General features: G+C 46.4%; 11 protein-coding genes across 11 annotated transcripts; 4 read left to right on the top strand and 7 right to left on the bottom strand.

Moving 5' to 3' along the window:
• Window positions 1–66: 66 nt before the first annotated feature.
• On the bottom strand, window positions 67–2025 carry LY89DRAFT_743441 (uncharacterized protein; the record flags this gene model as incomplete). The annotated part of the gene is made up of 4 exons (XM_018220955.1): window positions 67–332; window positions 426–1305; window positions 1357–1898; window positions 1950–2025. 4 exons carry the CDS (start codon window positions 2023–2025, stop codon window positions 67–69), a joined length of 1764 nt encoding a protein of 587 aa, XP_018061159.1.
• Window positions 2026–2952: 927 nt separating this feature from the next.
• On the bottom strand, window positions 2953–4429 carry LY89DRAFT_712364 (short chain dehydrogenase). Its single transcript, XM_018217974.1, has 2 exons — window positions 4408–4429; window positions 2953–4344 (listed from the first exon to the last, which is right to left on the bottom strand). The coding sequence occupies exon 2, from the start codon at window positions 4141–4143 to the stop codon at window positions 3022–3024; it is 1122 nt and encodes a 373-aa protein (XP_018061160.1). The 5' UTR covers window positions 4144–4344; window positions 4408–4429; the 3' UTR covers window positions 2953–3021.
• A 271-nt stretch (window positions 4430–4700) lies between these two features.
• LY89DRAFT_692166 (cytochrome P450) lies at window positions 4701–6696 on the top strand. Its single transcript, XM_018216479.1, has 7 exons — window positions 4701–5325; window positions 5372–5547; window positions 5596–5751; window positions 5799–5881; window positions 5946–6283; window positions 6334–6435; window positions 6493–6696. The coding sequence occupies exons 1-7, from the start codon at window positions 4725–4727 to the stop codon at window positions 6675–6677; spliced, it is 1641 nt and encodes a 546-aa protein (XP_018061161.1). The 5' UTR covers window positions 4701–4724; the 3' UTR covers window positions 6678–6696.
• A 148-nt stretch (window positions 6697–6844) lies between these two features.
• LY89DRAFT_790192 (uncharacterized protein) lies at window positions 6845–8833 on the bottom strand (the record flags this gene model as incomplete). Its single annotated transcript, XM_018223343.1, has 2 exons — window positions 6845–8718; window positions 8779–8833. 2 exons carry the CDS (start codon window positions 8831–8833, stop codon window positions 6845–6847), a joined length of 1929 nt encoding a protein of 642 aa, XP_018061162.1.
• Window positions 8834–9726: 893 nt separating this feature from the next.
• LY89DRAFT_678389 (uncharacterized protein) lies at window positions 9727–10431 on the bottom strand (the record flags this gene model as incomplete). Its single annotated transcript, XM_018213740.1, has 1 exon — window positions 9727–10431. One exon carries the CDS (start codon window positions 10429–10431, stop codon window positions 9727–9729), a length of 705 nt encoding a protein of 234 aa, XP_018061163.1.
• A 966-nt stretch (window positions 10432–11397) lies between these two features.
• On the top strand, window positions 11398–13418 carry LY89DRAFT_768690 (feruloyl esterase-like protein B precursor; the record flags this gene model as incomplete). The annotated part of the gene is made up of 2 exons (XM_018221798.1): window positions 11398–11431; window positions 11689–13418. The coding sequence occupies 2 exons, from the start codon at window positions 11398–11400 to the stop codon at window positions 13377–13379; spliced, it is 1725 nt and encodes a 574-aa protein (XP_018061164.1). The 3' UTR covers window positions 13380–13418.
• An 842-nt stretch (window positions 13419–14260) lies between these two features.
• On the top strand, window positions 14261–15249 carry LY89DRAFT_602536 (cutinase-domain-containing protein; the record flags this gene model as incomplete). Its single annotated transcript, XM_018210251.1, has 2 exons — window positions 14261–14780; window positions 14837–15249. The coding sequence occupies 2 exons, from the start codon at window positions 14261–14263 to the stop codon at window positions 15247–15249; spliced, it is 933 nt and encodes a 310-aa protein (XP_018061165.1).
• A 716-nt stretch (window positions 15250–15965) lies between these two features.
• Window positions 15966–16655, top strand: LY89DRAFT_790195 (uncharacterized protein). The gene is made up of 2 exons (XM_018223344.1): window positions 15966–16065; window positions 16115–16655. The coding sequence occupies exons 1-2, from the start codon at window positions 16005–16007 to the stop codon at window positions 16417–16419; spliced, it is 366 nt and encodes a 121-aa protein (XP_018061166.1). The 5' UTR covers window positions 15966–16004; the 3' UTR covers window positions 16420–16655.
• Window positions 16656–16868: 213 nt separating this feature from the next.
• LY89DRAFT_692169 (uncharacterized protein) lies at window positions 16869–17849 on the bottom strand. Its single transcript, XM_018216480.1, has one exon. It carries the CDS (start codon window positions 17813–17815, stop codon window positions 17234–17236), a length of 582 nt encoding a protein of 193 aa, XP_018061167.1. The 5' UTR covers window positions 17816–17849; the 3' UTR covers window positions 16869–17233.
• Window positions 17850–18696: 847 nt separating this feature from the next.
• LY89DRAFT_790197 (uncharacterized protein) lies at window positions 18697–21270 on the bottom strand. The gene is made up of 3 exons (XM_018223345.1): window positions 21074–21270; window positions 20783–21023; window positions 18697–20632 (listed from the first exon to the last, which is right to left on the bottom strand). Exons 1-3 carry the CDS (start codon window positions 21126–21128, stop codon window positions 18877–18879), a joined length of 2052 nt encoding a protein of 683 aa, XP_018061168.1. The 5' UTR covers window positions 21129–21270; the 3' UTR covers window positions 18697–18876.
• Window positions 21271–22064: 794 nt separating this feature from the next.
• On the bottom strand, window positions 22065–23595 carry LY89DRAFT_602395 (FAD dependent oxidoreductase; the record flags this gene model as incomplete). Its single annotated transcript, XM_018210244.1, has 3 exons — window positions 22065–22210; window positions 22260–23222; window positions 23301–23595. The coding sequence occupies 3 exons, from the start codon at window positions 23593–23595 to the stop codon at window positions 22065–22067; spliced, it is 1404 nt and encodes a 467-aa protein (XP_018061169.1).
• Between the last annotated feature and the right edge of the window lie 175 nt (window positions 23596–23770).

Genomic DNA, 23770 nt, shown 5'->3' on the forward strand with positions numbered 1-23770 from the left:
GTCAAAAGAAACAAACCAAGCCGAGCCCTGAGAACCTAAAATCCGAAGTGTACACACTGCGGTACCTCACTCTGCCAATGCTGCATATCTTGGAATCGCTCGAAGCAGCTCTTCCAAGATCTCGCGTCTGGCCGCAAAATGAGTGATAAGATGCGAGTCAGTAACATCTTCCGCGTAATGATCTCCATCTTCGTCGTACCCGTCCTTGTCGAAGCCATCTATGTCAAAACCAAACTCGTCGTACAGTTTAGTGAACAAGTCTTCACCAATACCTGATAGTTCCTGTACTTCAAAATCAATCCATCCCTTCAGGGGCTTCTTGACATCCTCGTCTCATGCGTTGTCAATGAACTCGACTGACTTGACAGAGTGTTCACATTCGTTTGAGTGCAAATGGCCCCCGGTCCACGTCCTTGATATCTGACCAACCAAGTCCCAATTGTCAAGAGGCCATGCGCGTTGCAAATTCTGGGAAACCATGAATTCTTGGAGCCGATCGTAGGCACTATCTTGACTGCAATCTCCACTTTGCTTGAGCACAGCTGCCGCTGTTCTCCATATTTCCGCCACAAAGGCTGTCATCTCCGGGGACGTCGAGTCATCTTCGGAATCGTATGTTGACAAAATTCTCCAGTGCTCATGAGGAGAATGGATGGCGTTTAACTCTCCCCAAGCCCGAAATCTCTTCAACTTTAGGGAGGCTCTCAATCGATTAAAGAGACTTTGCATTCCACCAGACCACAGCGCAAGGTTAAATAGCTTCAAGACCTGCAGAGTTTGGGCATGTCGATTCATAAATTCGAACAGTCCGTCTTCACAGACAAGAAGACCATCGAGGCGAAGCTCACGAAGCCTAGGCCACGTGTGGTTTCCAAACATCTTCCACAAGGGGACATACCAACCGGCGAGCCGCTCATAACTCTCAAGGTACCACTGTACTGACGGATTGTAGAGATTGGTTGAGAAGCCAAAGCGTAAAACTGCGAGGTTTGGAATTGCCTTCAAGAAATGTCCCAAACTAGCCCAGAACTTCATATGCGGAATGTCACTTGCGTCGAAAGTCAATCGAAGTGTTGTTAAGTGCTTGAGTGGCTCCGCAAGCTTTGCCAATATCTTGTCGCCACGCGCAAAGAATGTGACCGGAAGTCGGTCATGATAGAGGGTTTTAATGGATAGAGTAGTGCTCGCAAGGGCCGCGAGAAATGTGAAGAGATCCTTTGGAGCTCTACAGAAGTTGACTGATGTAGGTGATGCCGGTACACAACACCAAGATTTCTTGAGAAGCTGGCTGCTGGAGTTTGTGTCCTAATATGATATTAGCCTCAAGTGACGTAGTATTAAACCTTGTTTGCTTACTCTGATACTGAATCCAACGCTGTCAAGTGACTTGAGCTTGCCCAACATCGATTTCATACGAAAGAGGTCGCAGTAACTTTGCTTGGCTTCATGCCAACGAACATTCCATGCCGCGTATTCTGCGATAGCAGTTGCTTTATCTTCATTCATGGCGTCAATCGACACGTAGTCCTTAAAAGAGCCTGCGCTGCGCATGCTATTGTTCGAATCGCAAAAGAACATAGCAAGCTCATCTTGAACTTGGTGTAAGGTAATCATACCAGTCTCAAAGCGCAGAGATCTGATACCCGCAACGAAATCCTCATCTTTGGAGACGTCTTGCTCATAGCGCTCGATATCTCTCCTGTCAATTTTGAAGACGAACGATGGGAAGAGGAATCTGGCAGCGATGTTTGTCCATGGGCTCCAGGACAAACGAACAGACTTGATGTCTTTCAAGTCTAAGTGGTTAAAAATCTGCTCCCAGATCTCGGTCGGGAGCTTGAGTGGATTGCCACTTTGCTCTCGCGATGTGGTCGAGATGCGACGACGACGGGCTGTTCCTTCTTCTATTCAGCTTTACTATTTGTGTTTCAAGTAGATTGAAGACTTACCATCGCGACTTTCTGTTTCGCTTGCGCGTCGTTTATGGGTATGAAAATCGGCCATAGGAATTCGGAAAGTTGACATTGATAATGTTGTGTTTGGGGAAACTGATTATTGAAAGATGGAATCGCAAAAAGAAATTATATGAAGCGCCTGATCCTGCAGCCACTCAAGATCAAGGGTAGGCTAAAATGGATTAGCGCCATCGGGAGCTAGGTATTGGGTACCTATTCACTTTTCGACCTAAAATGAAGCTAAAACGTGAGCCCAAGTTGCGATGTGCAACAAGACATAATTTATCGATATCCTCCCACAAATACTAGAACTGTATTGTCATTCCAATCTTCACGATAGCTCAAACGAGTTTTAAGGGTTCGTTCATGACACTAGTAGTAGACAGAATGTTTAGTGAACTGCACAGGCTTAGCATAGAAATAAAGGTATAGTCTCACGTGGTTTCAAGAGACCTATACATATGGATTCAATATTCAAAGTGTTATGGTACTATGTGACTTACTTCAGGGGAAACAAGTTTAACTTTAAGTCACTGACGCCATCTCTATCCCATCAGCATTGTAATCCTCTTGTTCATCTTGCACCTCATCGTATCTTGGAATGCTGACCAACAAATCGTTCAGGATCAAGCATCGAGCTTTGACCCTATACATCAAATTAGGCACCCGGAGATGATCCTCTTGAAGGATAATGTAGTTAACACCGTTTTTGTTTCCACGAACGTTTTCATATTCAAGACTGCTTGAAAGAAAAGAAGTTTAGTTGAAGTATGAAATGTGCAGGATGTTTTATTTTATCGCATGTGCAAGACAACATGTCGAGGAGTGATGTGTCGTTTGGTTGAGGTGGTGAAGTAAGGCTAGTAAGCACCCATGATGTGAAATCACATGTTCAGCAATGGAGGTTATCTCGATGAAAAGAGACATGATTTGAATGCATAACTTCAGAAATCGACAGGTGAAGTTCGTCAAATGAAGAGGAGGTGAATCCATGCTTGGTTCGATGAGGCAATAATGCACAACTTTTTCCATTCATCTTCGTCCAAATATCCGCCCAAGTTTCTGTTCACGAATCTGTTACTCCTACCATCTTCAGCGAATCTTCCCACAACCTCGCTTCCTTTTCCTTGTCAAAAATATGAGGGCTATAGCCCTGTCTCGTGTCGTCGATGGCACCTTCTTTCCCATTCGTCTTCGGCGACTCGACATCACAATCTACCAAATAAAGCCTGCCCTTCTTCTCAAACACTTTACCAACAGCTGCATATACCGAAGTTGCAGCACCCTGTTCGTAGCTCTTGATGTGCTTGTCAACATTAGGTCTTGCTTTCCATTCTGCCATGGTCTCTGGTGCTACAAATTTCTGCAGTCCACTCCATATTCCACCCGGATGTAGCGAGATGCCATGCAGTCCTTTCTCAGCATAGCGATTCTCGATCTCGTTCGTCATGTAGATATTGGCAGTCTTCGATTGTCCATACCCTCCCCATGGTGTGTAATCTTTCCCATCGCTGAAATCGTAGTTCCCGAACTGGACCTCGCCAGCAGCATGCCCAGTCGAAGAAACCGTCACCACTCTCGAGTGGAAGTCCGGCGTCGATGACTTCAGCATCGTGTCTTTGAGAAGCTGGAAGAGCAAGAAGTGCGACAGATGATTTGTTTGAAATTGACTCTCGAATCCATCTTTCGTCTTCTGGTATGGAGCAGCCATAATCCCGGCATTGCAGACAAGAACGTTGAGTTTGTTACTCTTGCTGAGAAAGTTTTGGGCAGCTTTCCTCACGCTATCCAGATTTTGATTGTCCATCTCGAGAAGTTCGACTCGTCCAGGTTCGAGAAACGACTTGCATGCTTCCTCGCCTTTCTTCAGGTCCCGAACTGTCATGAATACTTTACCGCCAGTTGCTGCGAATGCGCGTCCAGTCTCCGGGCCGATCCCAGCTGAGGTGCCCGTTACAAGAAAGACTTTGTCTGACATTTTGCCCTCGAGACCTTCGTCTTTGATAATTTGAAGTGCGGTGGGACGAGCATCGCCGGGTCCGTTCTCGTTCTCGGGTCCATGGACGGCTGCGTATTTTCCTGGCATGACTGTGTTTGTGGAGAAGTGGTTCTGGGGAAGCGTCAACCTTGACGTAACTCTAATATTGCTTGTGGTGAATCTAGAGTGCAATGAAATTGATCTGAACATGGAAATAAAAATTATGGCAGAACAGCTGTTGAAGTCGAGTTTATATGTCTGGTGAGTTATTGATTTTAAGTCCGCTCATTTTTTAATTCCTTTCATCGTGCATAGAAGACTTGCTGAATCAGGCAATTCTTGTCATTAGATTTCCTTGCTGAGCAAGGTTAGATCAGCCACAGTCTCGCTCAGGTCTCGCTGATTTGTCCGCTAAATTGACATTATCTCGTTAGCGAGTTTTGCCCATGGAAATGCGGGGTGGGCAAACAGCACCGCCGAACGCGCGGATGACTTGCTTACTGTACATCAGAGTTTGGATGATAGCCAAATGCTCACTTTGAATACGAGATGCCTCTTTCAGAAGAAAGTAAGTAGGCATTTTCAACTACTATCATAAGAAAGAGTCGATATGTAATCAGTACCTACAGTACCTAGGTACAAAGGCAGGCTTCGCTTCATTGATGGTCAGAGAGTCGTTTCATCCTGTAGTTCATGATGTAATCATGCGTCCACCTCAATTTCAACGACAGAACTTATCGAATCGTGTATTATTCTATCAGCCATAACCCGATATCTCTGGTTCTGTCGGGATGGACATCTCTTCTGTTCCAGTGCCGGCCTTCATCCTCCTATCTGCTGTCCTTGGCATTGTCTCACACTTGGGATATTTTATGCACGGCGAGCACCACTTGCAGGCAGTGAGGCTGGCTGTGCTTCTCTGCACTGTACCATTTGCGATATTTGCTACCATCCACAACTTCAATTCTCGAAGCTCGATCTGGAGCGCTGCTCGACTTACCACAATAATCGTGTCTTCATACCTAGTATCACTCACGACTAGCATTCTTACATACAGAGTCTTCTTCCACCCACTCAGAAAATTCCCAGGTCCACTAAACTCCAAACTCACAAAGCTCACTCACGTACTTCGTCTTCTAAAGGAATCCGATAACTACCGGCAGGCCGATAAGTTGCACGAGAGATATGGAGAGATTGTCAGAGTTGGACCAAATGAATTGACAATCACCATACCCGATGCTGTTCCTCTTATATATGGACCTGGATCAAAGTGTACGAAAACAGCCTGGTATGATGTTGTTGGACGTCCGAACAAATCACTTCAACTGGAACGCGACCCAATCATTCATGCTAAGCGAAGGAAGGTTTGGGATCGAGCGTTCAACGCCAAAGGTAAACATGATTCACTTGACTGACAACGGAAGCTAATGTAACCAAGCTCTTCGCGATTACGAGAGCCGTGTGGTCAAACACGCAGATCAGTTGGTCAAGCAGCTTCGGGTACGATCTGGAGAGACCATTGACTGCTCTCTATGGATGAACTTCTACTCGTTCGATACTATGGGAGATATTGCATTTGGACGCACATTTGACATGCTCACGAGTGGAAAGAAAGTAAGATGTTCGTATTTGCCTTGATAAGAAAGTTCTGACAGCACTTAGCATCATGGATTGACAGCGCTGCAAGATGGCATGGCACCACTTGGCATCGCAACTCCATTTCCTTGGGCTATTCCCATCTTCCAAGCACTTCCTCAGCCAGCTGGAATTGATCACTGGATTAACTTTTGCGATAAGCAGATCAAAGCTAGGAAAAAGGTACGAAACGATTTCTGAATTTTGCTGCCACTAACGTCTCCTTGCAGTACGATCCAGAAAAGTCCGACATTATGACTTGGTTGATCGAAGCCGAGAATGAGAATCCTGATCCTGTGGTCAGTGACCCAAGGTATTACCATCTTCGTCCGAAAAGCAGTCAATGATCAATTTCAGTCGCCTAATCAATGTGCCAGATGGCTTTGGGGAGATACGCGACTTGTAATCGTGGCTGGCAGTGATACATCTTCCTCGGCATTGACCCACATCTTTTACCATCTCGCCAAAGAACCTCATATAGCCACCAAGCTTCGAGAAGAACTTCAGTCGTTCTACAAACCAGGATCAGACACTGAAGTACGAGATCTTCAAGAGGCAAAATACCTCAATGGAGTCATCAACGAAGCTCTTCGCCTCCATCCTCCAGTACCGAGTGGGGTGATGAGACAGACGCCGCCTGAAGGGCTTACGGTCGGTGATATCTTCATTCCTGGAAATATCACAATTTCTGCTCCTTCATGGAGTATGGGAAGACGTAAGCTCATCCCCAGCCTAGAATCTTCGAATGATACTGACAAGGGGTAGTAGAATCATGCTTCAAGCATGCCGAAGAATTCTTGCCTGAAAGATGGGGCAACAAACCTGAGCTGGTTCTCAACAAGGCTGTCTTTATACCATTCGCTTCTGGTTTGCTTCCTCCACCTCATGGTCGACGAAGCGTTATACTAACTGATCACGTGGTAGGCGCATATTCTTGCATTGGCAAGCAGCTTGCTTTAATGGAACTTCGAGTCGTCACAGCGAGGCTGGTTACGGAATTCGATATTGCTTTTGCTCTTGGTGAAGAAGGGAAAGCTTTGCTAGAGGAGACGAAAGATGTTTTCACGATGGAAACAGCGCCTTTGATGCTAGTGTTTACCCGGAGATAATCTACGAACGAAATGGGATTCACTCCGAAACTACTACCGCTGTTTTCATTTGGTGCAATATTTCCATTTTAATTTTTGGTCTTTATTTCCACTGACTTCCCTGTGCTAAATTGCAGAAGTAACTAGAAGCATGTATCGCGCTCACCCTCATATCCAGTCATGGCCGCTCAATCCCTCCAATCCACTTCCTTCATCACATGGCAATTCTTTCTCCTGGTATGCTCGGGTCTAAGGACACGATTCTCGGCTGTCGGGTCTAGCTCTGAATATCGTGGAATTCGACATCTGATACCCTGGTGGATTATTCGGTAACATTGAGCCCTGGTCACCGGGAATTTGTCTGTCCTAATTTCCTCAGTACCCGGTTGATCACTCACTGGTGGTCGCTCTCCCTTAGCGTAGCCGTCGCAGTCGAACCCAAATTCATCGAAACCCGCCTTGTCGTAGAAGCCAATGATGGGCGGTTCACCGACGCCATAAATAGTCTCGACCCACGCATCCCGACAATCCTTCAAAGAACGTGTTAAACCATCCTCCCACAGAGCGTCCATGTTCTCTTCGGGGTATGTGCAGCCATCACCGTCTTCGCTGTGTTCGTTGAGATAGTAGCGATCCAGACTATCCAAGTACATGAGAGGCCATGCCCAGATTTCCCCAAGAGAGTTCGGCGTCTGGAGAACGAAATTCTCTATCATAGCACGAACTTCTGGATTCGAGAGACGACCACGGCCACTTCTTCGCCACGAAAGCATATCCTCACTATCTCGCTTCTTCACATACTGAGTAAAAACTTTGGACCAATTGTCATCGCAAGGTCCATAACAGCGGCAAAACCTCCAGATCTCATTTGCAAAATGCAAAGCTTTGAAGTAACCCCAGATACGGAACTCTCGTAGAGGCAGTCTCGCAAGATAAGAGAAGACTCTTTGAAAGCTGCCGTGAATGAGACCGATATTGGAGAGCTTGATGGATTTCAGTGTCTTTGCATGTCTAGAGAAGAATTGCGTCAAGCCTTTCTCGCACAACACTAGGCCTCCGAGCCAGACAGCTTCGAGGTTTTTCCAAGTGAACTTACCAAGTATCTTTGACAGGGGAGCATACCACTCCTCGGCGAGATACCAGCTGCTTTTCCAGGTACCTTCATTGTCGAATCTAGTTGGCAATGAAGCGAAGTCGAGGCGGAGATCTTTCAGTTCAGGGAGGGTCTTCAGAAATGAACCAAGCATCCGCCAAACGGTATTGTGAGGCGATGCTGTTGCATCGAGTGTTAAAGGCAGGGTTCTTAGCTGATGTAACGGTGCTGCGACGGCAACAATATCATTGACTGCCGCCATGAAAAATGAAACTGGAAGTTGATCGTGGCTCAGGTGTTGCAGTTTGTTGGGTGCCTTTGTCAAAGTTCGAAGGATGGCGACAAATTCCTGATTAGTCTTTCGGAAGTTGTAATTATCGGTCCTTTGCATCCAAGCGTCCATAGCGAGCTCGGATTTGAATGGGCAGGACTTGTAAGAGATATCGATCCGAGTCAATGCTTCTGTCTTGCTGAATATTTCTTCCAGACCGCTCCTACTTTGATATGTTTGGTCCATTTCATGCCAGCGTTCGTTCCATTCAGCGTACTCTGTCATGGCTGCAATCTTGTCTTCCTCCAGTAATTCATACTGGGCTTTCTTTACGCTTTCTGGACGAGGGTCGTCTCGCAAAGTCTTCAGTGCGTGATAGTATGCGTAGCCAATATTATGAGCTGCGAAATCAATTTGCTGTGTTCCAAGCTCAAACCGGATGTTGCTGATGGCTTTGGCAATTGGCGTGTGTGCTAACTTCTTGTTGAATACATCGTACTTATTTCGGTCTGGTCGAAAGATGAACGGCCGAAACAGGAAAAGGGCACCAACATCTATCCAAATCTTTGACGCAAGGCGCAGAGACTTGATATCTGTCATCTCAAGATGGTGTAAGATTTGCTCCCAAATCTCATCGGGTAGTTGAGACTTGCTATGCTTCTGTGCAATGAGAGGCGCATGCTTCTGACCGAGGGAGCCTGTGTGGAAATTAGTACTGATTAAGCAACACGTGGCAAATGGATCGCGAGATGACGCACTCTTGAGAGACAGGTTGGACATCCTCTCCATATTGTTATTCAGTAATCCAGCCATAATACAATCAAATTTGTTTTGTTTTGTTTTGCGATTGGAAGTTGTTCTGTCGAAATAGGCGCAAGTGTTCTGGTCGAAGGGATGTGGGGATATAGTGAACAGCCGAAGCGCAATGGACTAGATGAGCAGCACCAAATGCTACTAGTGTGCAACTTGGTAGTCCACTTCTGTCTAGTGAACCAGTGCATGTCTGTTAATTTTTAGTTACACATTGGTTTTGTCAATGCTTCTTGTGCAGGAGGGGGTGAAGTCGCGTTCATGAGTCACTGAACGTATGCAAGAGGCATGAATACTATATACCGAGGTAAAGAAACTTTACCACTTAATCTCAAGAGGGTCTATGGGGACTGAAGCAGATTTCGAGCAGGCATAGTGTGTAGTATCAAAGGTACAGTTTAAAATCAGATCGATGATTATCTTATGCATGCACAATCCTTCAAAAATTGAACATCGCAAAGGAAAGCACGACTACAGTATACCATAGAACACTAAAACAGAGCAGAGAATGTGAGATGAATCTCGTCGCAAACGGCGAGATATATTTGTTAGATGAAATCAACTACACTCTGGAGGCGAAGAAAAGGGCCAAAGGACCATTCATATACACACAGAGAATTAGACCTAGGGGAGGGTACCTCTAATTAGCACAGCTCTTATGCTACTCTAGCAGGTAACACCAACAGCTCATCCCAAGCAGCTATTTCTCGTTTGACAGCAATGTTGCGTGGCACGGTATCTTGCTGATATATACCAGGCGCGTGGTTTGTGACGCTTGGAACGTTTTCCAAAACAGACGTTTTCTGCGAAACCTATGAGGTCAATTATGGTTACGTGCATAAGATACATAACATCAGGTAGCTTGTTGAACACATTCCTGCTCTTTGCGTAGGTAGCTAGTACTCCCTTTCCGCCTCATCCTTCTTCACATTTCTTGACAACGAGAACCTCTTCCATCCAGCCACAGCCACAAGCACCAAGGTCGATATCCTAACCGTCAACACCACCGCCAAAACCAACTTGTACTGTGTTCCCCAAAGAATCGACAACACAACCGATCCGAGCATTATCAACACCGAATAAATATCGCAGCCAGCAATTAAACGCCGTCCCTTCAACACTCCTTTCGCAGTCTCGCTCTTTGGTCTCGGCTCCAACATCCACCTCTCTTGTCCCGTAGCCGGATCCTCGACTAAAACCGCGATTCTCTTCTTCTTTGCATTGGCACCGTTCAAAACTCTCTCCAGTGTATCTTTCGTAGACAATGCCTCGACCATACATAGAAGTAGAGGTAGTATAGTAAGCATCAAAGTGATAAATTGTACCGGTAAGAGTGTTGGTAGGGATTCGGGCCCGCTCAGGAAGGTGAGTGGCGTTGCCGCAATATTTAGGATAAAGGCTGCAACACGGGTTCTCATGATGTGGTTGTAGGTTTTGGTATACTCTGGTCTGTAAAGTAGTGGTAGGATGGGGATAGTTTTGGCGTCCTCAGGTATTGAATCGGAAGGCTTGGGGAATTCTTCGAGGAGGAGTGCTGTGGACGATGGGTCGCGATCCATGACGGTTCCATCCGAGGAGGTTGATTCTCTTGGCGAACCCATAATTGTTGTGTGAGTTTTGTTTTTTGAGAAGTCGATACTAATCTCTGATATAAAGTGAAACGCATTCTGGATGAAGAGAAGATCGAAAAGTATATATGTAAGTTAGATTGACGTACAATACGATACTTTAGCTCACTAAATGTTAGTGACTGGAAGCGAGGCATTTCCGTCATTGGATTACGACATCCGTTATCCGACGGCGTAGGGCGCAGCACTCGAGGGATTTTACACAGCCAGACTGGCCATGCAAAAGTTGATTCGCTATAAGCTTAGCTCTAGGCGTGCTCCTGGAAGCATTCCATCGAGCTGGACAATTGTACCTGTCACGTGCCATGACTCCATCTTCAACAGTCTTGGAAGTCCAATTATACCTACTCAATATAGGTAAAATAAGATAGCCTCAGCGAGTGATTTTACCGATAAAACAATGTCTACCTATGCATTTTCTCCCTTGTCCCTCGTTCTGTTTTATTCAAATATAAATATATCAGGCGAAACGCAGTACCGAGCATTACCAATGGGCGCCCAAATTTTGCTTCAGCCTCATCTTATTGCTTGCATTCCGTGTTGCCGCAAACTTGACGATATACACACTTATCAAGCATTAGAAGAATCATTTCCTGGGATGCTAGGCTCTTGAAATGTTATATTCGCGAAAGCATTCGCTACTCTCTGAGTCTCCCTTATTCCCGAGCCTTCTTCTATTCGCTCACCTATTCAGAGCGATTGTCACATTCCTTACCAGTTTTCCTTGGGGTAAAAATTCATCCATCATCATCCCCACAATGCCCCTCCGCCTCCGCGATCTCCGCTGCGCTCGCACTTGCCCCACCATACCCCGCTCTACGTCAACTAGTTAGCTTTAGCTAATATCCAACCAGAACTCGCTGAAAATATCGTTGATGTTAACCTTAATCCCTTTGGAAGTGGACGTTGAGGTACCTTTCTGCTTAGATTTCCTGAATCATGGTCTCGACTCCGAGGTTGATCATGCTTCCCTGTAAGTTCGTCCGATGCATGCTGGTAAGTGCCAAGTTTTCGGATGCTCCCCGCAATTCATTTTACTTTTCACCCAACCGACTGTGGAGATCATCTGCAGATATATAAAGTCGGCCCCAAGTTGGGATGTTGTTCCTCACTTGCGCCGGTCATTGTGGATTCACCGTTTCGAAGACAGTCTCAAGATGCGCTTCTTATCCATATATTGGTCTTTCTCTATTGCCATCTTGGCTTCTACTAAAGTGCACGCGCTTTCAGTATATGATGTCTGCACGACATCCTATGTGAGTGCCTCCTTGTCGCACGATGTTATCTACTTGGGGACAACACCTGTCACCATTGACCCATCTTCAATACAAGTCAATCCCGTCCTCAACAACTCCGTCAGCGGCAGCGCAAACTTTCCTGATGCTACTTTCGATTACTGCAATGTGACATTTGCATACACGCATACTGGCCGTAATGATTCCGTCTTGGTAGCTTACTGGTTGCCATCACCTGCATCATTCAAGAATCGATATCTCGCAACAGGAGGCGGAGGTTATGCCATCAACTCAGGGATTGGAAACACGGGATCTCTGCCTGGAGGTGTGATTTATGGTGCAGTCGCCGGTGCTACTGACGGTGGCTTCGGAAGTTTCTCCAACAATTGGGATTCTGTTTATATCATCCAGAACGGAACAGTTGACTTAGAATCACTTTTCATGTTTGGGTACCAAGGTATCAACGAGCTTACTTTGCTGGGTCAACTATTTACCAAAAGTTTCTTCAACATGACTTGTGACGACAAGCTGTACTCCTATTACCAAGGTTGTTCCGAAGGTGGTCGAGAGGGTTGGAGTCAAGTTCAGCGCTTCACGGATTTCGACGGCGTAATTACTGGTGCTCCTGCCTTCCGCTTCTCATTTCAGCAGATCCAACATCTTTACTCGAACGTCGTGGAGCAAACACTCGATTACTACCCTCCAGCATGCGAACTGCAAAAGATCTTAAACGAGACTATCGCCTCCTGTGATCCCTTAGATGGCCTTACAGATGGAGTCGTTGCACGTACAGACTTGTGCAAGCTGCAGTTCAACACGTCGTCTATCATCGGAAATTCATATTACTGTCCTGCATCTCCCGAGTGCCAAGGATTCCCTCCAGCTCCAGCTTGGCCAGAACAAAATGGCACAGTTACAGCTGAAGGCGTCGCAGTCGCCAATGCAATCGTTGATGGCCTCCACGACTCAAACGGGAAACGAGTTTATTTCTCCTACCAGCCTTCTTCTATCTTCGCAGATGGCTTCACATCATACAACACCACCTCCGATACTTGGGGACTATACATCAACTCCTTCGGATCCGAATTCGTGGCGCGATACCTTGAACTTCTAAACACCAGCACTCTGCCCAATCTCGACGGCGTAACCTACGACACCCTCAGAACATGGATAATCCAAGGGTGGAAGAAGTACCAAGACACTCTCCAAACAACATGGCCCGACCTAACCGATTACTACAACTCCGGCGGCAAAATCATACATTTTCACGGCGAATCCGATTTTAGCATTCCCACAGCTTCCTCCGTCCGCTACCATGAATCCGTGCGTCAGATCATGTACGGAAACCTCACTTTCAACGAATCGACTGAGGCGCTTGGAGATTGGTACCGTCTGTACCTTGTCCCCGGAGCACAGCACTGTGCACCTAATACCTACGAGCCCAATGGTCCATTTCCACAGACTAATTTGGGTGTCATGATAGATTGGGTGGAGCAGGGTATCACACCCGTGACATTGAACGCTACGCATCTTGCTGGGGAAAATGCAGGAGCGAATGCGCAAATTTGTGCCTGGCCGTTGAGACCGCTGTGGGCTGCTGATGGGAGCATGGATTGTGTTTATGATCAGGCTTCGATTGATAGTTGGCTTTATGAGCTGGATTCTTTTAATGTGCCTGTATATTAAACCTATACTTAGAAAGGAATCACAATGACCTTCTTTCCCAAATTAATTACTGCACGACGGGATGCTGATAAATGGCGAAGGAGACAAGAAATATTAAGTCTGAGATTTAGTTTCGCATAATCAGGAAAGAGCAAACAATTGCTCTGGCTTAAATTTCAGATACGCAGAGCATTTGCATTCATTGCTCAAGATTTTCAGTCAATTGTGTGTAGGAGTGCATGCGATGGCTTTTTTGACCCATTGAGGTTTGAATAGGGGCTCGCTTAACCCCTGTGCTTGGCTTGTGATCAGGAACTCCACGGCTTCGGCTGGGAACTTGGATCAATGACTTATGCATTCATGAAAGTGAGATGCTTCCTTCTCATTCGGTCAGAGCTGTGGGCGAAGCTTTTGTGGTTCCAGCTAGCGACAAATGCGATTGTGGCGAGTCCGATATCCGAGCGCCACCATTTCGTTTCATTGACGTTCCAGCCCCATTCGGACTCCCACATCTCGCTCAAGAAGCTTAAATCCATGCCTTGACCTGATACAAGAATCGGATTGACCGAGGCTCGAGCAAGTTGGCGTTGCGATTGGGACACAACCGCCTGAAACGGTACTGGTAGATTGATGGCATTGCCCAATGCGAGTTGAGTTTGCGGAAGTAGTAAAACCTCATCTGATGTTTAGATGTGTCAACTTAGATGAGCCCCAAACAACGAAAGGTAGGTACCTGAAAACATTCCAATTCCCTCTGCGTGTCTTTCTTCTTTTCTTTCTTCTCTCAGCAATACATAATTAAACGTTGCCTCTACACTCATTAATTCCCAAGGAAGAAGTCTGGAACTCTCGCCATCTAATCCACAATCATGAGGTCGACCCTCCTTCTCTTCAGCCTTTCGATGGGCATCTCCTTAAGCTCAGCAACACTCCCAGGTCCCAAATATCCTGTCTCCAAATTCGCTGCAGCCCTCCCAGCAAATCTACCATTCCCTCCCTCGGCGAGATCGATCGTCATCCCCGCTTCAAACTCTAGCTCTTCCGCCTCGAACTCCTCTTCAAACGCCAACACCACTGCCTGTGCAACGGGAGTCCACATGATCGTCGCGCGAGCCTCAACCGAACAACCAGGCCAAGGCATAATCGGCGCCGTAGCCACACAAGTCCAACAACAGCTTCCCGGCTCCGATTCCGAAGCCGTCGACTACCCTGCCACCTTGACCGATTACCTGAATTCCGAAGCGAGTGGAGTAGCAGCCATGACAAAGCTGGTAGAGAACTATGCGGTGAGGTGTCCGAATAGTAAGATGGCGCTTTTGGGGTATAGCCAGGGAGCGCAGGTTGTGGGGGATATGATGTGTGGGACTAGTGAGGCGAACTTTAATACTACGAAGCCTATTTCTGCTGCGGCTTCTAAAAATAGTTTGTTACTCCCATCTGATTATATATTGAAGTTAAGCTAACGGCAATCAACACAGTCGTAGCAATAATCCAAATGGGCGACCCCGCACATATGATCAACCAACCCCAAGACGTCGGCAACTCGACCCAAAACGGCATTTTCCCTCGTAACAATACTGCTACTGCTTGCGCTTCAATGGAGCCTCTTACGCAGAGCTATTGTAATTCCGATGATAGGTTTTGCGACAGTGGAACTTCCATTGCGGTGCATCTTGCGTATGTGCAACAGTTTGGGACCACGGCCACCAAGTTTATCATTCAGAAGGTTGGAGGGAATGCAACTTCAACTTCGAGCGGGAACGGGACGTTGACGGGAAGCAGTACGAATGGAACGAGTAGCAGTGCCGTGCCTAAGAGTGATGCGAACGGGTTCGAGGGTGTTTCATGGGGGTTGGTGGCGTGTTCGTTTGTGATTATGTTGATGCTGTAGATGGGAACACGATATAAATAAAGTCCTTGATCTTGTTTCTTCGACACACTCAAAAGAAGCCTCCCAATCGTAAGTTAGGATGCCGCACTGCTCACATCAAAGAATAAGAAAAGTCAGTGGAATATCCGTATTTACTGAACAAAGCGGACCAGGAGAAGGCTGAATACCTACAGAAGTATTTCAAAAAAGAAGCTTCTGTTTTGACAACTTATAGAAAGAGGCATTACCATGCACAATCATCAGCACTAGCAAGGTCGGTGACAAAGCTCCAGCACTGAATTGAACCCGCCACCAACCAAGAGCATCATCAGATGCGTTTCGTTTCAGTCACTTCCTATTCCGCGCTTGTCCTTGAGTGGTTGTGGTAATAGGAGGCATAACTTCCTCTGCATTTGCTTCTGCATCACGCACACACACACAAACATATATATATATATAGTGTTTTGAAAGCCGCAAGGTCGGGACGGAGACTTTGACTAACATGATATCTTCGAGCATTGGCTTCATTTCCGTGTCTCTCAACCATTTGACAGTCCCATCAGATATCTATCGGAACTTTTCATTCACGCCATAGAGAGACTATTGCTCTGATGAGATGTGGTAAAGGATTCAAAAGTCAAAATACGGTTGTAGGGAGTAATCACGTGGTCCTCCGTCACGTCTAATGGTCCGTGCACGACTGATCCTCAAACTTTTCTCGAAATCGAGTTGCAATTCTTTGACTGGCTGATCAATACTGGAGGATCGTATTCAAGATGTCATCAACCGGAAGCACCGATCATTCGCAGACCAACTCTCCTTCTGAAAACCCCTCAGGTAATTCATCTCTTTCAATTGTCCTAGAACCCCACTAACTCGTGATCAGGTACACAAAATGAGTCTGCCTCAACATCGACCACACAAGCAGAATCTTCCTCGTCATCGTCAAAGCCAAGTCCAAAATGCGACACATGCGGCAAGCAAGGTGACACCTTGAAAGAATGCATCAAATGTCACTCAGTGACCTACTGTTCGAAAGACTGCCAGAAAGCGGACTTCAAGAACCACAAGAAAGTTTGTGCGAAGATGGCCCAAGAATACGCCAAGAATGCGGACTTCAAGATGGCGAGTAGAACGGCTCCAAGTGAAGGTCATAGAGGTGGATTGCAAAAATGGCAGTTTGACACGTGAGCTTGCCATCCGAGAAAGGTTGGGCAAGATAAATTGGGCTGAAGTGAAGGTGATGGAGTGGCTGCCATTCGATCTTGATGCGGAAGCCTGAGTGTAATGAATTCCAGCTCGACATGTGCACGGCATATTGCCTGAATCTGACTGCTAGGAGAGGAAAGTTGATCCAGGCCTTCCAATAGTCACAGACTGGCTGCAATTCTCGCAATCTGCAAAAATACAACGCCTCAACTTTGCTGTCAATCTTACGGGTGCTTGAATCTCCACGTGGATGTACATGTCGACAAGCCGTGTGATTATGTCTGTGCAAGATTTTGTGAATGCAGCAACCTGCAGCCAGGTTCGCTCTGACGGATCAATCTAGCTCACTGCAAGTAGACATGCTACGATACGGCTCTTTGCATCAACTCACAGTTTCGTCAGAGGCGAAATGGGACAAAAAACCTCCATAGATGGACTATTCAAGTGTAGATTGTCAAAACAATATCGGCTCCGAGTTACAATTCTCCATTCTGCACCATATCGTCTTCCCATCCCTCACAGTCTTGCGCTGTCATATCTTCATTTCTACTTCCCCAACACACCCAATCCCGCCATATATGAGCTTCAGACGTACTGAACCTCCACTTTGGTGCAATAGCCTTCTGCTGTCCATGAGGTTGATAGTCCGGCTTCATTGATTCCTCAACTCTATTCTTCGTCTCTTCGCAGATCTGTCGGCACCAATCCATCGTATATTCCCCATCACTACAAAATCTTGCTCGATACACCTCGTAGAGAGTCGGGAGGAATAGAACATCCTGCTCACAATACGCCTTCAAGTCTTCGTTGAAGGGGCGCTCGTTGAAGATTGCAAGCCTGCAACCCAATTCCGGAGCAAAAATCCTTTTACCCTTCTCCTTTCTCTCTTTCCAGGTCGACTTTGAGTCCATATCAAGACCTGAATCTTCAGCAATACACTTGTCGAGGTTATGGACGAGCCATTTTCCATAAGCTGTAAATCCATGACACATTGCAACTTGATACCAAAGTGACTATACAGCGCGTCCGAGTCATTACGCACATCGAAGAGAACTTTGCGAATAACAGGACTTTCAAGAATCTCTTTCAGGGTTCTGGATACAGGAGGACCAACTTGAGAATCACTTTGAGGGGTACAAAAGGCGGAGGATTTGAGTGTATGCACATCGATTAAGTAGATGGCATCCAGTGAAGAGCTTGTGTTGATCAGCAGAGTGAGAAAAGCAACACTGCCATTTCGCGAAAGATTATTTCCCTCAAGATCCAAGTACAGTGTTGTGTCTGAATCGTCGTCCAGGTTTTTAGCCAGGACTGACATGAGCTTCTGGATGGACGGGACTGTGTCCACCAGTGTCGTAGGGACCAAACTCGAGACCATCTGGACGGAAGATCAGCTGCAAACTTGGAAAGGATTTACAGCGAAAATTTTGGAATTGCGAAGACTCGTGGCATGACTTTTGTTAACTCAGGTTGCCTGATGCGGTCCGTCTTTCATCCGGGCTTCATCCTCTCTCCCTTGTGATAGGTCAGCTGGTCATGTGTAGGTCATGTGGTATCGAAAATGATATTTATTTGATACGGTATCTGTTCGCAGACTTCAGCATGCATCCTCGGGTAAGCTTTTCCAAGACTCAAAAAACCCGTTCATTCCCATAGGAGATTGATGAGCCGCAGCCTTCGCTCGTTGCTTCTCATGAACAGCGAGTTTATAAATCTATCACGTTTGCCGAATACTGCGAGAAGATGATAACGGCCACTCAACTTATTCTTGATGGTTGAATCCATCAGGCTAAAATAATAATATTGGAACATCAAAAGTCACGCATTTTAAATCGAGACAATGGGAATCCTTTCGTGTGTCAATGTAGGTGAAATTTTGCCGAGAGAAGGACGTATGTTTTCGGGCAATCATCTGGCCATGTTATAAAATGAGGGTGCTTTCTTGGAAGGTTTCACGAGGTGCCGAACACCCAGAATCTACCCATGTATTCGGATTGATGTCTCGAGATGAAATATTCCCAAGTTGGTATACACTTCAACCAAGGTTTCTTCTTCAAAATATCACCCGCCTTTTTCTGATGAGGAGTGACACATGTCAGCGATTTTGTGATTTTTTTTTGGATTTAAATTAGACAGAATAGTTCATTTGTTGATATCTCAGATTAGCAATGGCGCAAGCTTCATGCGTAAGTCACGCTGTGGTAGTGTCAATGTCAATTGCAGTACGGTGCGATGTTATTTATTTCTTACGTACAATTACTCTTCACTCATTTCTCCTTCCCAACACGCTCAAGCTATGCCGAAATTGTTATGCCTGCATGAATCCGCAATAATTCCCCCCAGCAATGCCCATCATCATATCAATCTAGAGCTTGCTGACTTTATGAAAGAGAGCGGTTGAAAAGCTTTACAGATTTCCAGCACATTAACATATTACCCTTACACATGCCAGTGGAGATTCTTCTTTATATCGTCCGACTCTTGGAAGACATTCTCGCTAGACGCACTCAGGGCTTTGGAGTACCGTGGAATGCGACACAGGATGCCCTCTCGCATCAGTCGGTGAAGCCATGGTCCTTCGACGGTAATACCACTCCACGAAAACACTCGTTGAAACCCTTTGATCATCAAATCGCCTGTTGAGTCACGACCCCGACGATCGAAACCAAACTCGTCATAGCCGTTTTTCTTGTCGTAGAACCCTACAATGCGTGGCTCTCCAACACCGGGTACGGACGCATTTGTGGCGGTCCAGTCCCGGTTCTTCGATAGGGGAATTGCAAGTTGCTCGTCCCACTGCTTGTCGATTTGGTCGTTGGTTCGAACACAATCACCGCAGTTGACATTGTGTATGTTCCATTCGCTCTCCATTAGCGAGTCGGAGTCATCGAGGGGCCACTCTCCATGCCCGAGGTCAGTACCGAGAACGAATCTCTCCAGTTTGGTACGAACGCCGCCCTTGGATCGAGGCTCAAACCCATCTGAACCATCTTCAGGCCATTGTGTATTGTGCCATCCTGTATCGTTCATATCTTCTTCTCTCAGCATGATATGTTCTCTGAATTTCCAAGACCATCTAGGATCTAGACAATCGAAATGTAGACCAAATCTCCATCTCTCCGATTTGTGATGCAAACCTTCACAGTAACCTCTGACCTTGAATGCCTTCAGAGATAGAGTTCTCAAGTAGGAGAATACGACCTGGAAGCTGCCTTGCCAAAGACCAATGTTGTGCAGCTCAACTGAACGGAGGGTATTGGAGTGTCTTTCGAAAAGCTGGATAAGTCCTGTCTCACATAAGACCATACCATCGAGCCTCAAAGTCTTCAGATTCTTCCAAGTATAATTTCCCAGTATCTTCCACAAGGGTGCGTACCATTGCCCAGTAAGCCTATCCGGACCACCTCTCCAACCTACCTGGTTAATGTGACCAGTAGGGAACGGGGCAAATCCAAATCGTAAATTCTGGAGACCGGGTATTGTCTGTAAGCAGGTGCCAAGTCCTTTCCAGAAACTGGCATGCGGAGCCAGAGTAGCGTCGAATGAGAGATGGAGTGTCGCTAACTGAGACAATGGTGCGGTAATTTGCAAGATGTGTTCCGAACTCTTCATGAAGAAGGAGACAGGTAACTCGTCATGGGAGAAGTGGTTGATAGTATGTGGGCTCTTCTTTAAGGCTTGAAATATTGCATCAAGCTCTTGAACGGTCTTGGCGTAGTTGTGATTAAGAGTACCTTGCGTCCACGCTTCCATGTTAATAACGTTGTCGAAGGGACAAGTCTTGTATGAAATGTCAATGCGGCTAACACTCTTCATCTTACTCAACACGTCCCCTAGTCTCTGGACATTTCCGTGTGGTTGTTTTGCCTCGTGCCAACGAACATTCCAAGCAGCATAATGCGCCAAAAATTGTTCGGGCAGGAACTCAGTCAGATTCGAGTTCTTACCGCCTCCTAAGTGAAGTATGATACGCTCCCAAACTCTGGGGAGAAGAGCTTGGGTGTTCATAAGATTAACTAACATCCTGCTGGAGTGTACGACTCCTATCGAGCTCTGAACGTATAGGCAATACGCCCAGCCAAGATTGTGTGGCGCAAACACCAAAGGAAGAGTGCCAAGTTCGAATCGGAGAGAGTGAACAGAAGTAAAACCTGGGGCTTGAGAGAGGTGATCGAAGCGCGCAAAATCATCACGGCTGTCAATGAATCAGTATACGCTTTTGACAGACATCTAGGAGTCGAGTAGCTCATCCGAGGATTTGGGATACATGTAATTGCTCCCAAAGATGACCTCGAGGATCTCGGCTCCTAGGTGAACGACAGATCAAAGAACGAACTCGACTTACTCTGGGCGGAACACGAAAGGGTTGAACAAGAACTTGATACCTATAGCGGTCCAACTTCGCCATGCGCTTCGTACGGCCTTGACATCTTTTCTGCTCAATTTCTCGAGGATTTTGTCCCAGAGCTCCGCAGGAAGTTTGGGAGGCTTGTGTCCGTGGTCTGTAAGGTAGGGTAGATTTCGAGCAATCTCAGCAGCCTCAGCCTCAGCCAGAGCGCGTTGGAGAGCTTGTTCATATGGACATGCTGGAAACCGGTCAGCGTGAATGATACCGAACACATATTTGAAAACTAACCTTCTCGGAACTCTGCGATCATGGCATCGATCAAACGGTACTTTGTCGAAGCCATAACTTTTTCGAAGCGGCAATGCGCACTACGTGGTGCGTTCAAAGCGTTGTACCGTTGGAGTTGCTTCGAGATAGATCGGAACTATTTACAATTTTGAAATTCTTGAAACATACGATTTAGTGTGCGGCCGCATCACCGTTCTCTATCGGCGTACCGACGTAGGCATCATTAGCTTAGACAAGATGAGAACAAGAGCGGCCGCTTCATTGCTAGCCGACGTAGGTAGGCATAGCGGATAAGCAAGTTCTCCAGTACTCTTTCTTTAAGCATTTCTAGAAAGCCATTCCTGTCGAGGCCTCTAAACGTTCTGTTGTCTGGATAACGCACTCCTCTGTTAACACATGCTTCTCAAGCAAGAGGTTACAACTGACCTGCCATGTTTCCGCCGAAAGACAACGTAAACCCACAGCGGATACACGCTGGACTGTGCAGCCATCTGCTTAAACTTTTCATTATAACAATGTGCTAGAGAGGTTTAAAAATAAAAATAAAACACTGCGATTGGGCTTTATTCGTTCTTTAGTAGTCATCTGTGGTGTTCCCATTGTCTCAGAATACCATCAAAACTGCACTTTAACCCCATCTTCGTTCTCACTTAGTATTCATTGTGAGTAACTAATACCTTATTGGGAGATAGAGGTGAGTGCACTTCACTGTTCTGCCTCACAGGCCGACCAACATACAACACTCAGGTACAACAAGATACGGAAAGTGAGGTGAATGCAATGCAAATTTTCTGGCTGTATTGTCTTTAGAGTAGAGCATATAAAGGGGCTTGCTCAAACCAACTGCGATATTATATGCTCTTGGCACTTACCAAAGATTCTTTTCGATATGGGTTACAGACAAATTTGTGTAACAGGAAGCATGAGAAGGCCCCTTCAAAGCCACTCATTTCGAATTGCGTCCACCAAAGGAAAGAAAATGCATTTTCTTCTACACTTGTAACCCTTGAGCAGCCATCATTTTAGCTACTCGTTTTGCCGTAAATTGAAAACATTCAGGTAGCCCAGTATCGCTCCACTCCTTGCCGAGCATCATTTTCACGACACCTGGTGCACAAGTGAAGATACGTGCCATACCTGTCTGGTATCAGCATCTCGAATTGTTCGACGGAGAATAAAGACTTACCATGACCACCAAATCCAGCACAAACCCACTGCCCTTCCATCCCATCTAAGGGACCAACGAAAGGCACAAAGTCCCCAGTCATGCCAATGATGCCACTCCAAGCGTGGTCCAACCCTGCACCATGAACACCATTTCTGTTTATATCAGCATCTACTCTTGGGAACAAGACTTTCCACTGCTTCAAAGCATCCTCGAGGATTTCTTCGTTGTACTTCCCATCATTGTACGTCACAGCCCCCCTCCTAGTTTCCGTGCTCAGCGTAGGGTTCGCTCTTGACACACCCAGGATCAACGTCCCATCTCCTCGTCTCTGAATCAAAGAGTAGAAGTGATGCAAACTATATCTCAACGAGAAAGTCTTCGTTAAAGATCCCTCTGCCGAGAAGGCAGGCGGCGCAATCAAAGAGTGTGCTTGTGCTCTATTTGGCGTCAAGTGAGATTCCAGTTGTGGGAGCAGAAGAGATGCGTATGCGTTCGTGCAGTGAATGACCGTCGGCGTAACCACCGCACCACGCGATGTGTGGACTTCCCATGACTTGTCTTCTGACTGCGTCACCTTTGAGACAGGACAATGGGTGAACAGCTTGACGCCACGCTTAATACAAGAATTCAACAACCACTGAGCCAGTTTTGCAGGATGGCTTGAACCGGCAGGCCACTCATAAGCCGCAAATGCATCTTGGATACCTGTTCGCTTCTTGGCTTCATCACCCTCAAAGAAAGATACATGAGATACGTCTCCACCGGCTTTCTTGAAAGCTTCAAAGTTGTCTGCTTCATAAGCTGCAAATTCAGGGGTCATGCAAACATCGAAGGTTGATGTGAGGTGGAAGTCACAGGGCACATCGTACTTCTTGACGAAATGGTCGACTTTTTCGAGGACTAGACGTTCGTTGGCGATTATTTTGAGAGCTTGATCAGGGCCGTGGAGAGACGAGTAGTGTTTGAAGCCTCGGAAGGCATCTTGAATTCATCAGCAATCGACTTCAATGAACTCCAATAATAAGAAGAAGTGTTCTTCTGGAAAGAGGCAATTCGAACCTGGTCTCACGTGTCCCGCGTTCCTCGAGCTGGCTCCACTTGCTGCTTCCCTAGCTTCCAGAATGATAATGTCCTTGCCATCGACACCATTTTCTGTCAATTCGAAGGCTGTGAGTGCGCCGGAGATGCCAGACCCGATTATCACGTACTTGCTCGATGAAGGAAGAGTTGACGATTTGTTGATGTTAAGGTGGGGAAATGCTCGTGTCGTCCTTTGCCAGTAACTCAGACAAGGATTTGGGAGCGGTGCTGAGAGAGTCAACGACCCTTTCAAGTCTTCATTTGCGGCTATCATGGTGTTTGATAATGTTAACAAAACAACTTAATTCAAAGTCTCGAGATTGTTCCTATACCACGAGGAAGGAATTTAGTTGTAGGAGTCCTTGTGGTCGCTCAGATTTTGGAATCCTGGTGCGAAGACAAGATCTAGCGACGCTTCGACTTTCCTCTTTTCTCAATACTATCACTCT

Source organism: Mollisia scopiformis (genome assembly GCF_001500285.1).
Source record: "Mollisia scopiformis unplaced genomic scaffold LY89scaffold_40, whole genome shotgun sequence".
In the NCBI taxonomy this organism is placed as follows: domain Eukaryota; kingdom Fungi; phylum Ascomycota; class Leotiomycetes; order Helotiales; family Mollisiaceae; genus Mollisia; species Mollisia scopiformis.